The sequence below is a fragment of the Paralichthys olivaceus genome, chromosome 12 (assembly GCF_024713975.1).
Source record: "Paralichthys olivaceus isolate ysfri-2021 chromosome 12, ASM2471397v2, whole genome shotgun sequence".
NCBI lineage: Eukaryota > Metazoa > Chordata > Actinopteri > Pleuronectiformes > Paralichthyidae > Paralichthys > Paralichthys olivaceus.
In genome coordinates this window covers 5,346,880-5,361,807 of record NC_091104.1, presented here as the reverse complement: position 1 = coordinate 5,361,807, position 14,928 = coordinate 5,346,880, and the positions used below count along the sequence as shown (strand labels likewise).

The following is a 14,928-nucleotide window of genomic DNA, read 5'->3' as shown; positions in this document are numbered from 1 at the left end:
AGCCGTTTGGTGGAGTTTTATCTGCTGTTACAACTTTTCTTGAGTACGAGCTCCGAATACAAAGGGATGTCAATTTGTGTTTCATCGTCACAGAGCTAAATATCATTACATCATAATCAAACAGATGACCTCACCATTTCCTCTTGTCCACGTCGAACTTGTACAGGTCTCCAGCCAAGCCGTACTTGGTGGCGCTGAAGGCCTTGTAGCCGCCGTGGATGTAGATGGCTCTGGTGCCCGGGTCGAAGACGCTGCTGTGGCCGTAGCCGCCCTGAACCAGTGCACCGTCTGTAGACACCATGCTCCACGTGTTCTTGGCTGGAGAGTTAAACGAGAGAAGCATTCACTGACCGACAGAGAAATCATTTCAAGGTCTCCGAGTGCTATTGTGTGTGTGTGTGTGTGTGTGTGTGTGTGTGTGTGTGTGTGTGTGTGTGTGTGTGTGTGTGTGTGTGTGTGTGTGTGTGTGTGTGTGTGGGGGGGGTGGAGACGTAATGTAAAGTTTGTTAACGCAGCTCACGCATCGTTTTACAACTGAAGGAGAGATAAGCTGATACAGATATTGGTAGTATTACTCATAAAACCCATTACAAGGACAAGAGTAATATCAGAAAGTCATCAGATGTTATTGTCTGTTGACTGTTCAGGTGAAGATTATCAAATTATTTATGAGCCAACCGGAGCACTCTTGTCCATCAGGCACAGTGGCAGTTAAATTCCTCCCATTTACTCAGACAGATTGGCTTTTAGACGACAACGAGGCCTCTTAATGAAGTCTGGTTTCCTGCCAACGTGTTTGGTGGATTGGATGGAACATATGTGGAGAACTCGTTAGCTTCATGTATTCAGTATTACTTTCCTGTTGTTTCAAACTGATATATTAGGCACTCAGACACAGAGTCAGGCTTATTAGCACAAGCAAGAGAGAAGCTAAAGGTTGCGAGCCCGGAAACACGTGGTCCAAAATAAAGCACTTATGAGCATTGAACACGTGACGTTTGGTTTCCAAAGCTGCAGACACGAAAAATTGCACCCGGACGTGGACTTTGTCTTTCACACTCGAACATAGCTGGAGATTTTGCGGGTCAGACGCATTCACATGGACATTTTCCTGCTTTATTCTCACGTGGACATTTTCCCGAAAGAAGCTCAAGACAACCCTGTCAAACACCCTGACATCATGTCCAGCTTACCGATGTTGTACTCCTGGACCTGGCTGATGTAACCATACAGAGGACAGTGTCCAAACAGAACCAGCATGATGGGGTCGCCCCCCTCCTGGGAGGACGGCACAATGTGGGCAGAGTGTCCCACCACAGCATACTGCTCCTTGGCCCGGGGACTCAGGAGGACCCAGGTCTGGTTCTGGATGTAGAAAACCCAAAGCTGGCTGGACACGTTTCCCGAGGAGTCGATCTTTCCTCCGTACATGAAGATCTTTCCCTGAAACAAAGACCGACAGAGGAGCAGAATTAGATCATAACTAAATAAATAGTTAATGGATCGGGATGTTAACAATTAGGCACTTTGAGGGGAGTGATATCTGTGAATCTACGAGAGATTTGGTGCAGCTAATGGAAATTAAATTAAATAATTAAATAGTTTCACATGTAATATCAGCTCAGTGACAGAAAGGTTTTATGTTTCTCCTCATTTCAAGGTGAAAGCGGCTTCAGCTTTTTTATAAACCAGCGCGGGTTCGTCTTCCTGAGAGACCGAGCCGCTACATCATCCATGGTTGCGAGACTTTCATCAGTTCTATCCGTTTCGTATCAACACTGATTTCATTTCAGATTTGTCTTGTGAGCCCACATTAACTTTCAAGACACATTCACACACGCTGTGATGCAATTTGTTCATTACCAACGCTGCAGCCCAAACTCTGTTCTCCCAAACCACAGAGCAGACAGACTGCGTCTTCCCGTGAATCCTCCTCACTCTGTAATTTATTATTCCATCAGCAGCTCCTAACAGTCTTTTTGGCTGAAGAGAAAGTGCTTCACCACTTCACTGCAGTATATCAAAACCCAGAGATTTAGATATTAGTTCCAGACAACAAACAGACAACGCTGAAAGCATAAATAACAGGGCGGGGAGTTTGCAACGTTTCTGCCAGTGCTTCGATTTAATTTAGTTGTCATCTGCTGTGTTCTCATCCTCTTTGAAGTCTTATTCATGGTGCAGCTGACACAAACAACACATGCATGTAAAATACACAGTGAATCGTTTTGTGCTGTGTCTTAGCTGAGATGTGAATTCCTCCACAAACCTCATGAAGAGCCAGCGAGTGGCCGTATCGTGGCGTGACCGTGTTGACGGAGGGGTCGAGGGTCAGCCACTTCTTGCTGCTGAGGTTATACCTGCACGGGAGAGAACAGAAATGTGTGGTGAGCGTTACAGGAAAGCCTCTCAAAGCTTTTTTCCTCACATGCAAAGTGCATATGAATATGTCCTGATCTCGCCTGTGCTCATTTTTACACGTCGAAGTAAAAGAAAAGATTTCCTTCCTTGACTTGACAAGTGGGTTTCTGTATCTCTGAATATATAAATACACATCTATCTGGGACACAGTCTGTGATAGCGTATGAAGCCAGACGGAGATCTGTGGGGAACACCTAAATGGGCTCCAAATGGGTTTGTCTGTTTACACACATCTTAATTACAACTCCTCGCTTTTACTATCAATGGAACAATGTCCGATTCCTGGCAGCGTGAATTCCTGCGGAGTTGAACTTTGGAGAACTCTGACCTGCAACATTTGCCTGCATTTGTAAACGTGCGACCGTGACCCCAGGGCTGCTCTCAAACTGCTGACTGTTATTTCTGGTCATTCTAAAGTTTACACGCTCCAAACATAAACTCTAAAACACTAAAACAGACTGTGCTTGATAGAACCACAGTAGTGTCAGAATAAATTTGTCGTTATTCAGGTTCCAAACTTTCAACGACCTCAAACAATTGAATCCTGCTAAAACAACCAACGGATGACCTCCCAGGAAATTGCTCTGACAGGAAATGCCTCGATTGTTATCATGTCATCTTCATCACAAGCTTGGATTGTGGGTCTTTCATTTATGTCGGTCGTACGGTCTTTTTTCCACATATTGTAGAAAACATTGTCCTTTAAACGCTGCAAATAAGTTTGGTAGAAGCTAAAATGTGACACTGAAGGATATTTATGATAAGAGCAACAAATATAAGAAGTTGTGTTAAACTGGCAGAAAGATCTTTTACAGTCATATATAATAGACCCTGGGCAGAAATAGAAAAATAAAAAAAACATAAAAAAGACCTCAGCCAGCCAGCAGACCGTAAAACCAAAACATGAGTCAAGGGAATCAGTGTGATCTTCCTGGGTGGAGTTCAGGGCGAGGAGCAGCAGCCTCTCCTGTAATTTCATGGTTTTAATCATGCCCTTCACTCTGTGTCCGACACGGCGCCGTCTGTGCAGAGCTCTGTTCTGTTACCTCTTCATTAACAACCATCAGGAAGTCCTGTGGCTTCCTCCTGACGGCAATGGAAGCACAAAGCACATCCTCTACAGTCTCATAAAAAAAAAAAACGGCAGGACTCATGACAAGCAGTTTTTTTGGGGGGAAGAGTAGAAGCCAAATGCCTAAAAATCCTACTGTAGAAGCTCAGTACTTACGCTTTGACTACGTGATAGTCAGAGGCGTTGAAGACGTATCCGCCGATGACCCACATGATGCCCTGGTCCACCACAGCCTTGTGGGAGGCCTTAGCCAGCCCTGCCTCAGTGTACTCCTCCCGGGTCCAGAAAGAGGAATTTGCAGGAGCTGAGACGGAGCAGTCTGGAGCTGAGGAGAGAAAAAGAGAAACAACAAAAAATCAAGGCTTGAATGGAGACGAAAACAATTCAGTTGCATTTGCGATAAACATGATAAACAAACCCACATAAACCTTTTAGAGGATCATTCAACCAGATTTCCTTGAGAGAGGAAAAAAAAAAAATCTAGCTTGTGAAAAAGTTTTAGTATTAACTAGTGGACTAAACTCTCACAGGCTTTATTAGTTTACATTAATAACCTGCAGGCAGGAAGAGCGAATAACAGACTGTGACCATCTGCTCCTTCTGAAATGAATGTGTAAGTCAACGAGTTATGATCCAAAATGTGATTAATTAGATTATGAAAAGCAAGGCATTAATAGAAAGGCAGAAAAGTTGAGAGGAGCATTTTAAGTCGTTTCCGATAACTGACACTAGCAGAGAAGAGAGCAGATCTAAAGGGATTTGAATGAAGAGTTGATGAATTATGAAGTTTTCTCTGATGTTTGACGAGATTCAATTATTGGGAACTTTTTATAGTAAAAATTAAAGGAGGCATGTTCAGGGAGATTAATTCTAGTTTGTGTTTACACGCTCTAATGTTCCGAAAACACATCACTGTCCTCAGACTGTCCATTGCTGCTGCTCCTCTGTCTCAAACACTTTATCTTATGGCTTTTGAACTTTGCAGAACTTTTACATTCACAAACAACCTTTAAAACCCACACTGAAGGAAAGAAACACTGGGAAACCTTCATTTGTCTTCTTTAAGGATTGATTAGAGTGGAATATTTCTGACAGATGTTCTGGCCAAAGCTGCCTTCCCCTCTTACAGGACGAGAACAATAACATCAGCGTAAACCGGAATCTCTCCTGAATGAGGGGAAAAGATTCTTGTAAGTTTTTTGGGCAATAACAACGCCAACGCCAAAAATAGAGTTTGTCCTTTCCCTGTCGATCGTTTGAATCTCACACGACGTGGTGAGGTGTTTGATCTTGTTCATCTCATGTCGGCCCATCCTCACCTTATTAAAGACAGATAAAAACCTGCCTGGAATAAAACATTCACCAACTGATTAGTCCTGTTGCTGCACCATCCTGCAGCAGAGACAGGATGTAAACCACTGAGGGGAGTTCCTAATTGATCCTTATCAAAACAATGCAGAGGTGGCCACGTGACAGGAAGTGTTTTGATTCGCTGCAACAATCAAGGTCACATTAATCATCCTGCTTTTGGTTTTGGTCAGCAGCAGAGAAAATCCAGAGGCTAATATCGTTCAATCTGACTCCAGCATCCCTCAGCAAACGCAATTACCCCTGCACCTAGGTGGCATCTCCATAAATAAAACAGAAGCTGGACTTCTCCTCCCTTTGAGATGCAGTTTGTAGAAGCTACACATCTGTGACAGAGACTAAATGCAAGGCTGGCTTTATTGAGCAGGCAGCTGTCTCTGCTTTTGCACTGGTTGGTGTAGAAAATGAGTTCATTTGGAAGATAGCGGCACAGAGTGCACTAAGTGTCCTATTCCTCGGCTAAAACACCATGACAGGGTAATAAAGGCTAAAAAATAAAAAAAAATTGTCAGTCTGTTTCCCCGACTCCCTCAGCTTTGGTAATTAGATCATGAGCACACTGAGCTGCTGATAAAACTGCAGTTAAATTAAGCTGTTGTCTCTGCTTGTGCGCTGCAGCGCAGTGGAGCCATTTAAGAACTAATAGAGTGCTTAGGCCCATATGGTTGGATTTAAAAAAAAAAAAAGAGGACAGTAACGACAGGTCAAATTAAAAAAGATGACTCAACCAAATCAAATGATGAGCAAAACTGATCCGAGTTTATTAAAGTGCAACAGGTAAGAGCAGATGGAGGCTGTGGGAGCAGCAGGAACCCGAACCCATGTAGGTTAATTGGGAACCAACCATGGGTGTGAATATATGTGTTTGTCCTCGTATTTGGAGCCGTGACACGATAACGACATGTCCAGGTATGGAGGGTTTTATTCTCTCTTTATTCAAGAGCGTCATCCTTCGGTTTGAGAGCAGGACTTGTTGATTTAACGTTCATGTTCATATTATAAAGACCTTTTCAAACATATAAATCCACAGAGCTGATCTCTTAGACTGGGATTAGTCCGAGGGGTTGATGGGAAACCATTGCTCAGTGCTGATCGGCAGTGTCGGGTCAGCAGGCAGAGGGAGGCAGAGACCTCCTCCTGAACCTAAACATAATCTTTCTCCCTCTAACTTACATGTTGTGCCACAGCTCTGTCAGACATCCTCAGAGGGAGGGATGAGGCCACTTAACCAGATTATTTGACTACTTCAGTTATAAATTAGCCCGATAATTAGACTGAATTGGCGTTTCTGCTCACTTCATTCATTCTATATGAATCGCTGAAAAAGTCAAAGATGTGGGCGACAAATCAGCGGTGTGGAACCAAGCTAATTACACAGTCCCTCAGTATTTCACTGTTTTCAGCTCTAATCACTTCACACTCTGACTGAGATCCAGCCGCTCAAACAGAAACAGAAGCAGAGTTGTTGCCTCTAATCTTCGGTTTGCTTGTTACTGAAAGTGTCATAACTGCGGCACAAAATCAATTAAGAAATATGAAGGAGACGCACTGTATTTCCACAGATATCCTGTATTAATCGCTTTTGGCCGGTTGAAGTGAATCTTGGCAGTTTAAATTTATGGCAGCAGAGCCACTGTTCATTCTGTGCACAGAACGTAGGCCCAGCAGAAAGCTTATCTTAATAGCTGGGGGGTATTTGGCGTGCGTGGGCCTGCCGAAGCCAACTCGATGACATTGTGGTGACTCAAACGAGCGCGTTGCATGAGACAATGAGGTCACATCCACTGGAAAGCGGAGCAAAGCCTCAGCGGTGCCGGCCCACCTTGCCATCCTGCCACGCAGACGCAGGACTCGTCCTGGCAGTGACCTCGCTCGGGGTAGCCGCAGTCAGCAAGGCAGTACGGGACGTCGCAGGCTTCTCCCTTCCAGTTGGCTTCACACTCGCAGAGCACCGAAGTACTGGCGTTCCCCACACGACACTCGCCGTGGCCTGAGCAGTTGTTGGGACATGAATTCACCCTGAGAGGGGGGGGGGGGAGGAAGAGAGAGAGAGAGAGAGAAAGCAAGGGTTTAAGTCTGTGAATAAAATATCAGGATAAACTTCAAACTGGGGAGTTAGATCTGCTTTAGTGGAAGGAGTGTCTCAGCTGTCCGCAGGCTTAAAGCTGGAATATGCAACATTCTCCCTCAGGACAGCTGAACGTGTTGTTGTTGGCATCGTCCTCCCCGATCAGTTGGTCAAGCACCTGCCTCAACACTTGTCACTCTTCTCAGAGGACCGCCTGCGCTCAAACAGCATCGAGCTACCGGCTGAAGTTACTGGCGGATATGGAGTCACCACAGGCCTGAGGAGCAGATGGCAAACACGCCCAATCTGCAGTAAAACAGCGAGTCAGCATCAATCTGCAACTTTCAGGTTTGAAAGAACGAGGTTGTTTCCGTACTTTTATCGCCTCTGTTAGCATCGTAATTACACATTGAACCGAGCATGATAATAGGTTTTGAGTAATAAACTGTTGTCCAATAAAGAAACTCACAAAGAACATGAACAAATACACCCGGAAAAAAAAAAAAAAATCTTCCTGAAGAGATTGGAAAACAAAAACTAAAAATTGAATCTTTGGAAAATATTTTTCTTTCCTTTTGAAAGTCAATGCTCCTTTCCTGCTTGTCCCTCCCCTGGTGCTTTTTTTTACATTTATACATGCACAAATACGCAACAGCAAATTCATTGTACGTGTAAACCTGCTTGGCAATAAAACCCAATTCCGATTCTTAAAAACTATAATACACTCTGTGCTCTTAGTATGTGGTGTAAACAATGACTCCACTACAGCATGACACCTTCTCTATGCTGTTATTTATTAATCAAAAGATTAAGAGATCATTGACAATACTGAACAAATGTCTCAAATTCCATTCATTAATCATTGCTGGTGACCAGTTTTCTTCTTTCTCTCATTCGGCACAAACCAGTGCCAACAAACCTCACGGCTGAGGCTGGATCCAGTAAACAGATATTACCAAAGTCTGAGCCTGGACCCTGAACCCTGACGAGATGAATCCTGAGCAGAGAAACTGATCTGTATTAGTTCAATCAAATCTCAGTATGTGCACTCTGTGTTAGGCTGAATGGATGCACTATGGCAACGGGTAAATAAAGAGCTTCCATTTGAATTCCAGTGGAGCTGTAGAGATAATGTTTGACCGGAAAAAAAACAAACCAAAACCTGCAGCAGTGAAAGAAAAGTCGAAAAAGGTCACTTTTACTTAGTTCAGTCCACTAAAGATTGATTAATTTGCTTAATGGATGCTAAATGTTGAATGGATTTATTACATATATATATATAAATATATATATATACACAAATAAATAAGATATATCTAATCTGCAGTAACCCGAGGGGGACAAAGTGCCTCTGTCGGCAGGAGATAAAAAAATATGTGGTTAAAAAGATAAGAGAGTTTATAGATCTATGATTGTATCCTCAGTCTGACCCAGTAACAACCCACTGATTCTACTGACTTCAGATGATAAAGTCGCCATCTGAAATTTAAAAAACAAGTTAACTAAAAAAAAAATCAAAAACAAATTGTAAAAAAGAATAAAATACTTAAATATTATATAATACTACAAAAATCCATATTTGCTCAGAGTCTTAATTGAATGTCTCTGTCCAACTATTGAGGCCTGGTTGATTGTAAAGAGGGTTCGATTAGTTAGACTGAAGCGTCAGACGGTTTCTTTAGACTCAGCAGGAGGAGACGGAGAATAACTCTTGTGGGTTTGTTGAAGAAAAGCTGCCAGCGAGCAAGTTATGCTCACAGTTACCGTGGAAACTAAATCATAGTTCAAATCTTCTCAGTTTCTGTGCCTGCAGTGTTCACATGAGATACTAACAAAAACTGGAACCCCTAACCATAAACTACGAATGAAGGAAGCGAAAATAAAGAAAAAACTACAGACACACACAGACACACACAGACTTTCCTTATGTAAACAGGAAGACAAACTGCAAACTGTGGACAAGACCAGAAAACGTAAACGTCCTGCAGTAATGACGAGTAAACAAGTCTATCCATCTCAAAGCAGGAGACTGAAGTAAAGAGGTTAAAGTTTTTTTTCTTCGTCCCGAAGACAAACGTGTTTGGGAGGGAGACAGACGACACACAGGGCCCTCGTCTTTCTTTCATGTTCCTTCAGCAGTGTGATGGTTTGATGTTTCGCCTCCTTTGCCACCTCTTCCAGACACCAAAGACCGAGGGGCCCGGGGGCACTTTGCTTTCATCCGACTCTGTGCTTCTCTGCCCAACTTCAATCCCATCGCTATGGTGACACCACCAATGAGCGAGGGAGGGGGGGGGGGACGCAATGGTCTTATTGTGTCCTTTTGCAGATGTTTGGAAGGGACAGGCCTTTTTATCTCAGTTGAACCGACTCAAACAGCATCTTTCGAACTTTCAATGTGTGCATGCACACGTAGCGAGTGACTAATACAGAGAAACAGGTGAACGGATGAGCAGCCGCACCTTAGAACAAGGGTTTCAAATAAATGTGGACCATTACCTATCCTATGATCCTATCCTATAATACTCCTGCAGGTCACCGATACTGTAGATAAAAGTGGACGACATAACGGCACTTCAAAAGTGAAGCCTCAGTGTCTTGATTGCCCCCTGCGGTGTAAGTCATAAAATGTTTGTGCCAACTTTTTTCTTATTTTTGTTTCGATTTTCACAAACTTTCAGATAATAACTTGAATATAGTTCACTATATAATTTTGCACAATTTAAGTTTTAATCTGAACCTATGACCCTCCAAAAAATGTAAAATATTCAGGGGAGTCAAATGTGGCATTTGAAGCAGTAGAGGTCGTAATGATTTACATTCTCGTCTCACTCAAATTATTACGTGGTTCCGTGTGATGCTCATGTCAGAGTCCCTCCAAACTAAGAAGGTCCTGACTCTGCTGACGTACCTGCCACAGTATGATGCTGGTGAAATGACCTGATGTAAAACCCACTGCAGAAAACCGGCCTCTTGCTAAAGTGCCGTCAAACCAGTCATGTCAGTGTGCAGAGTGAATCATGCAGAAAGTAATAAGTTTGTATGAGTCATTGTGTTCTGAGGGAGGGAAGCGGGCCTGTGAGAAACAGGCAGTGAAACAGAAATGATTTGCACTGAGGGTTTCTTCTCAGGAGTTAGTATCAATATATCTGTCGTTCAATGGAGACGCGTATTCAGTGACTGACTCCATCGTGCATGTGTGGACTCTCGGAGATGCAAACTCAAACAGTTGGCAGCAGCTCACACTCAGCTGCAGAGGCTTAAGAGCAATGTGATATGAGGAAACTCCCTACCTAAAAAAAAACCCAAAACAAAACGATGAAACCAAATGGAGATTTAATTTAATTTTTAAATCTCTTTTGAAAGAACAGCCTGTTGAAGAAATTTGAACTTCAACTTGCTCAAAGCTTCGTGTAAAGCCCGTTTTCCACTGGACAACAAATGCGCTAACATTTAAGAATCAAATACAACCGTCGATATCATCGGCTCCGACTCCGATCAGCAGTGATGGAAACACCCAAGTGAAAGTACTAATTTCTTTTTCTGTAGTTTTGGCAGCCCAGACGCTAACGCTGCTCCTTTCCTGGTGTGATGTGACACACTCAGAACTTTAGGCGTGCAAATAGTCACGAACGTTTGTGTACTTATTATTTTCTACATCTTGGTAATGACGTGCAACCACGACTTTTTAAACTGTGCAGGATGCAACAGTGAAGAATCTGTTTCTAGTTGATTTGTGACGCGGAAAATGACGCGATGGGGAAAATACAGAAAGGCACACTCTTCTACTGGCAATGGGAAAAGGATTTGATTGCCATTTTTTTGTGGGTTTATCTGTATTTTAAAAAAAAAACATATGTGATCATTTTGGATTAAAGGAGATATCACATTCAAGGGGTCGGTACAAGAGCAAGAGTATGGATCTATTGTCTCACCTGTAGGAAATGTTGAAGCCGGTCAGGTTGTAGGCTGCATCACTGAAGAAGTGCAGCAGGGCGTAGCCAGACTGAGACACCACCTCTGGAACCGTCTCGTTCCCATAACGCTCCGGAACAATAAGACCACTGCAATAACAACACACAAGTCAAAATTAAGGCTGTTATTGGAAGCGATGTAATAATGTCATGCTTCAGCAACGGTTTGTAAAATAGGAGTTTGCAGAACTTTCCCTGCAACTCCGAAAACACTTTTTTAGGAAAATTAAAAATCCTTTTCACAGGTTTTGCATTAAAATTGTGAAATCAAACGCAGGTCGAGCTTCACTCTACTCAGACCTCAACCAAACCTTCCGACTGTCAAATCCACTGTACCTGAAGGCAGCGAGCAGCGGAGCATAGATGGAGTCTCCGTCGTACACGTAGAGGTGGTCCCAGCTGCACTCGGTGGCAAAGTGGTTGAACCTTAATCTAAGTACAGTGTTGGGCCTGAAACACACACACACACAACATAGTTAATATAAAACCCACATATCCTTGTTGTTCCAATCTAAGTTATTATTATTAAATATTATATATATATATAATTTGTAATATAAACTATCATGTCTTTGTGCTACATTTAAAATCCACCTGATAAATCTGACAATGACCTTTTACATCATACAGGAAGTTAAAATTGCTGCTGCACTTTCTCCACTGTGCAGAATGAATAAACTAACCGTCCATGGCAGAGTGTTAGTGAAGGGCATCACATATCGAGGCATGAAAAACAAGCTTGTGTAATCAGTTTTGGATTTAAGACATTCATGGGATTCTTCAAAATGTCGCAGCTCTAAATTTGGTTAACATCGCAAAATGAAATCATTGAAAAGAGGAGGGAAGGAGGACAAAGGCCCATTTAGCGCATTAACGACGAGGGTACAAGATGTACAGGAGATGTGATGAAAAGTCACATTTTGCTCTGCACGATTCATTTATCGGAGTGAAGCGGTGACTCACTCCTCCCTCCTCCCCCACCCCCAGCAAATAAACCTGAAGAATGGCAGCAGCCCCAAGGTTTGATTGCAAAGAAGACTTGTGACCGGTGAATTAAAAGAGGAGTAAAACACCTCATTCTAATTCAGAAACCACCATCATCAAGGTCCCTTTGAAACACAGCGTACCAGGCGTGTGGCCGTATGTCACAAATCACTGTTTATCTGTTGCAGAGGGATTCAACACACGTATCTGATGTCGGAGGCTTATGAAACCCTTTTAAAGTATTCTGGTCACTTGGATGCGCGAGTCACGACGTTAACGTCTTGTTAAGAGCAGCCCGAGGGCTTAAGACTAATAAATGTGCCATTAGAATGCAATGAAAACGCTGGACGACATGGCGATTAGATTCCATCCAGGAGGAGGAGGGTCAGAAGTTCAAAGAGCCCGAAGCGGTGACAGTTGCGTCGAGGTGAGCGTACAGCGACTGTGACCTCCTGAGGCCCAACACGGTCGCTCGCGTTGAATCCCTCTAAATAAGCGTTGGCTCGAGGCCTGAAATGTAAATGTAATCAAAGAGCTCATGGTTTGGAGGAGCTGGGAGCCAGATAAATGAAGAACTGTTGCCCTGAATCAATACTCTGTGCTGCGGTTATGCTGACTTGAACAATACAGGAGGAGTATTGAATTTCTTCACGGTTACTTTGCCATTAATGTCCATCCGTCACCCTGTGGATACTGTACATCCCTTATGCGAGGTGGACGTGAGTGAAGGACGACCCTGTCTGATAACAATCATGATCAGCGCCGGTGAAAAATGTTCATTATTGAGTCGTAGCCTCAGTTTTCAGATCTCAGAGCTGAGCACAGGGTTTAGAAATCCTCCTTTGTCGAAGCTAATTTAATGAAATAAGAGAATCAGTTTCATGTTCACGTGGTGATTCCTCAAGCTACTTACGAGTCCAAACGTTTGAACGCCTCATTTGAAAGATTTATTTATATTACTTTTGGATCAAACTAATAATGTGCTCAACACGATTTCATTTGAGTCCAATAAAAACGTGCCTATATGAGCCTTTCACGGACATAATGGTGTCAGCTGTGATGAAAACTTATATTTTAAAGTAGAGTCGACTCAGAAAAGGGTTTTTTATGTTTATCTGTGTATTTAGTTTTATCTGTTTTCATTCGGCTCATATGTTGAAACCAAAATTCTTTACTCCCTAATTTTCTACTGTAACACTAACTTAATAAAAGGAATTATCACGGACATGGCCCACTCAAACATTTTCAGATTTTTTTAAAGAAATTCATTCAGTATCAGACAAAAACTCAAGTTCTTAAAAACGAGCAGCATAGTTGTTGGAAAGTCTCGCTGTGGTGTTTGACTGACATGTCTGATTAGCGCCGTACTTACTGTCCCTCGATGAGCCACGTGCACTTTGTCTTGTACTTGTAGTTTCCTGGTCCGTCGCTCAGATAACCGGAGGGTCCCGTCAGCCTGACAGAGAGAAAGATAAGTGGAGAAAGAAGAGATTCAAGGTTGTGAATAATAAAAATGTTATTTTGATAAAACAAGCGTCACAATAAAAAACCAAGAGACTGTACAAAACTTCTATACAAAAATTATTGGACCAATAATTTGAATTATGACCAGTGTGCCATTCACACATTAATAAACTGATGAAATCAAGTAAGTGATGCAACACGTTAAGTGTACTGTGTAAACACCAGGGGATATGATGGAAACTGGTCCAGTCTAATTTATGAACTATTACGACTGTTGTTATCAATAAACCTTGACTCAGCAGCAACAAATAACAGTTAGCAGCAGCTCTCATCATTCTTTTTGATATCATATTTTTTTTAGTTGTATGCTTCCTTCATCTCAGTAAATCCCACTGAGCGATCTCTGTATATGCTATAACACACTATGTACAGTTTAATGTGCCCGCCTATATATTTCAGTCAACTGTTTAAAGTCTGTTCTAGAGCTGATACCAGCTTCATTTCATTATCTAAAGCGTTGAAATACAAACTATAACATTCAGGTTGCAGTTCACTTAAAGACCCCCCTGAAATGATTATTACACAAGAGCCAGTCAGCAGAGCAGGGCAGGTAAACACAAACCCAGGACAGCTCCGGGGTTGAAAATGATTAAACCTCACAGCAAATTATTATCCGAGGCCAACACGACGGGCGGCCACGAGCCCTGCTAAAGTAAAGCACGGTGCCCAGACTGTTATTGCCTGATCAATTCCAGCCTGATGACACAGCAGCACAGAGGAGCTGAATTACACAGGGGGACACTTAGACGCAGTCAGAGATTGTATCATTACTGATTTGGGTCTCAGGGTGCGATGACTCTGCTAACACACACACACACACACACACACACACACACACCCAGTCGCAGCCTTGTTCTGAAACAGTCTCTCAGCAGCGATTCACACTAACGTCAAGAGAAAGCCGCAGAGAACACACTCCTCCCGTGTTCGGCCACCAGAGGCAGTTGGAGATCTCGGTCTGCTGGTGAAGACAACCACAAGGAACACACGTCTCACAGAGTCGTCCACATTCAGACAAACTGATAATTATTTCCATCATTCCACAATCAGGATGTTATTCTTTCACACTCTCAGCCAACGACATGATAACATTACATGAAACCCAGAACTTCGGGGGAAGTTGTGCTGCATTGTTGCGTTTTTTTTATTTGTATCTTGGCAACAACATGTTGTTATTGAAAACTTTCGACAGCTCCCACAGCTGCTGAAGCGCAGGCCAACAGTCTGAGCCGTGTGGGCAGGGCGGCTCAAGGTCCAGGACCCAGGGTGTTGTTAAGTTAACAACAACTTTACAGGCTGGACACATGACTCTATGAAGCAAAAATGCTCTTGTGTCATCTCTGAGACCTGTGCATCAGCACAGATGACTTGCAGACAGTATCAGACCGAACCGCTTCTCCACAGTGACAAACACTGCGGACTCAGATTCACAGGGCAGGACTCAGCGGTTCGCTAACAAGTGCATCAGCGCTGTAATTATAGGTCTCTCAGCGCTAATGCAACCAGAGCCTGCTGGG

General features: G+C 43.0%; 1 protein-coding gene across 2 annotated transcripts in view; it reads right to left on the bottom strand.

The window, feature by feature from the left end:
* atrn (attractin) overlaps nucleotides 1–14,928 on the bottom strand; it is a 101,126-nt gene that overhangs the window by 75,796 nt on the left and 10,402 nt on the right. For both annotated transcript variants that reach the window (XM_069536120.1, XM_069536121.1), the window contains exons 2-9: nucleotides 13,260–13,343; nucleotides 11,240–11,353; nucleotides 10,865–10,993; nucleotides 6,684–6,880; nucleotides 3,650–3,818; nucleotides 2,270–2,360; nucleotides 1,194–1,443; nucleotides 135–318 (exon numbers count right to left, since the gene is read on the bottom strand). In XM_069536120.1, the coding sequence (XP_069392221.1) occupies nucleotides 135–318; nucleotides 1,194–1,443; nucleotides 2,270–2,360; nucleotides 3,650–3,818; nucleotides 6,684–6,880; nucleotides 10,865–10,993; nucleotides 11,240–11,353; nucleotides 13,260–13,343 (1,218 nt within the window). The remainder of the gene's footprint in view (nucleotides 1–134; nucleotides 319–1,193; nucleotides 1,444–2,269; nucleotides 2,361–3,649; nucleotides 3,819–6,683; nucleotides 6,881–10,864; nucleotides 10,994–11,239; nucleotides 11,354–13,259; nucleotides 13,344–14,928) is intronic.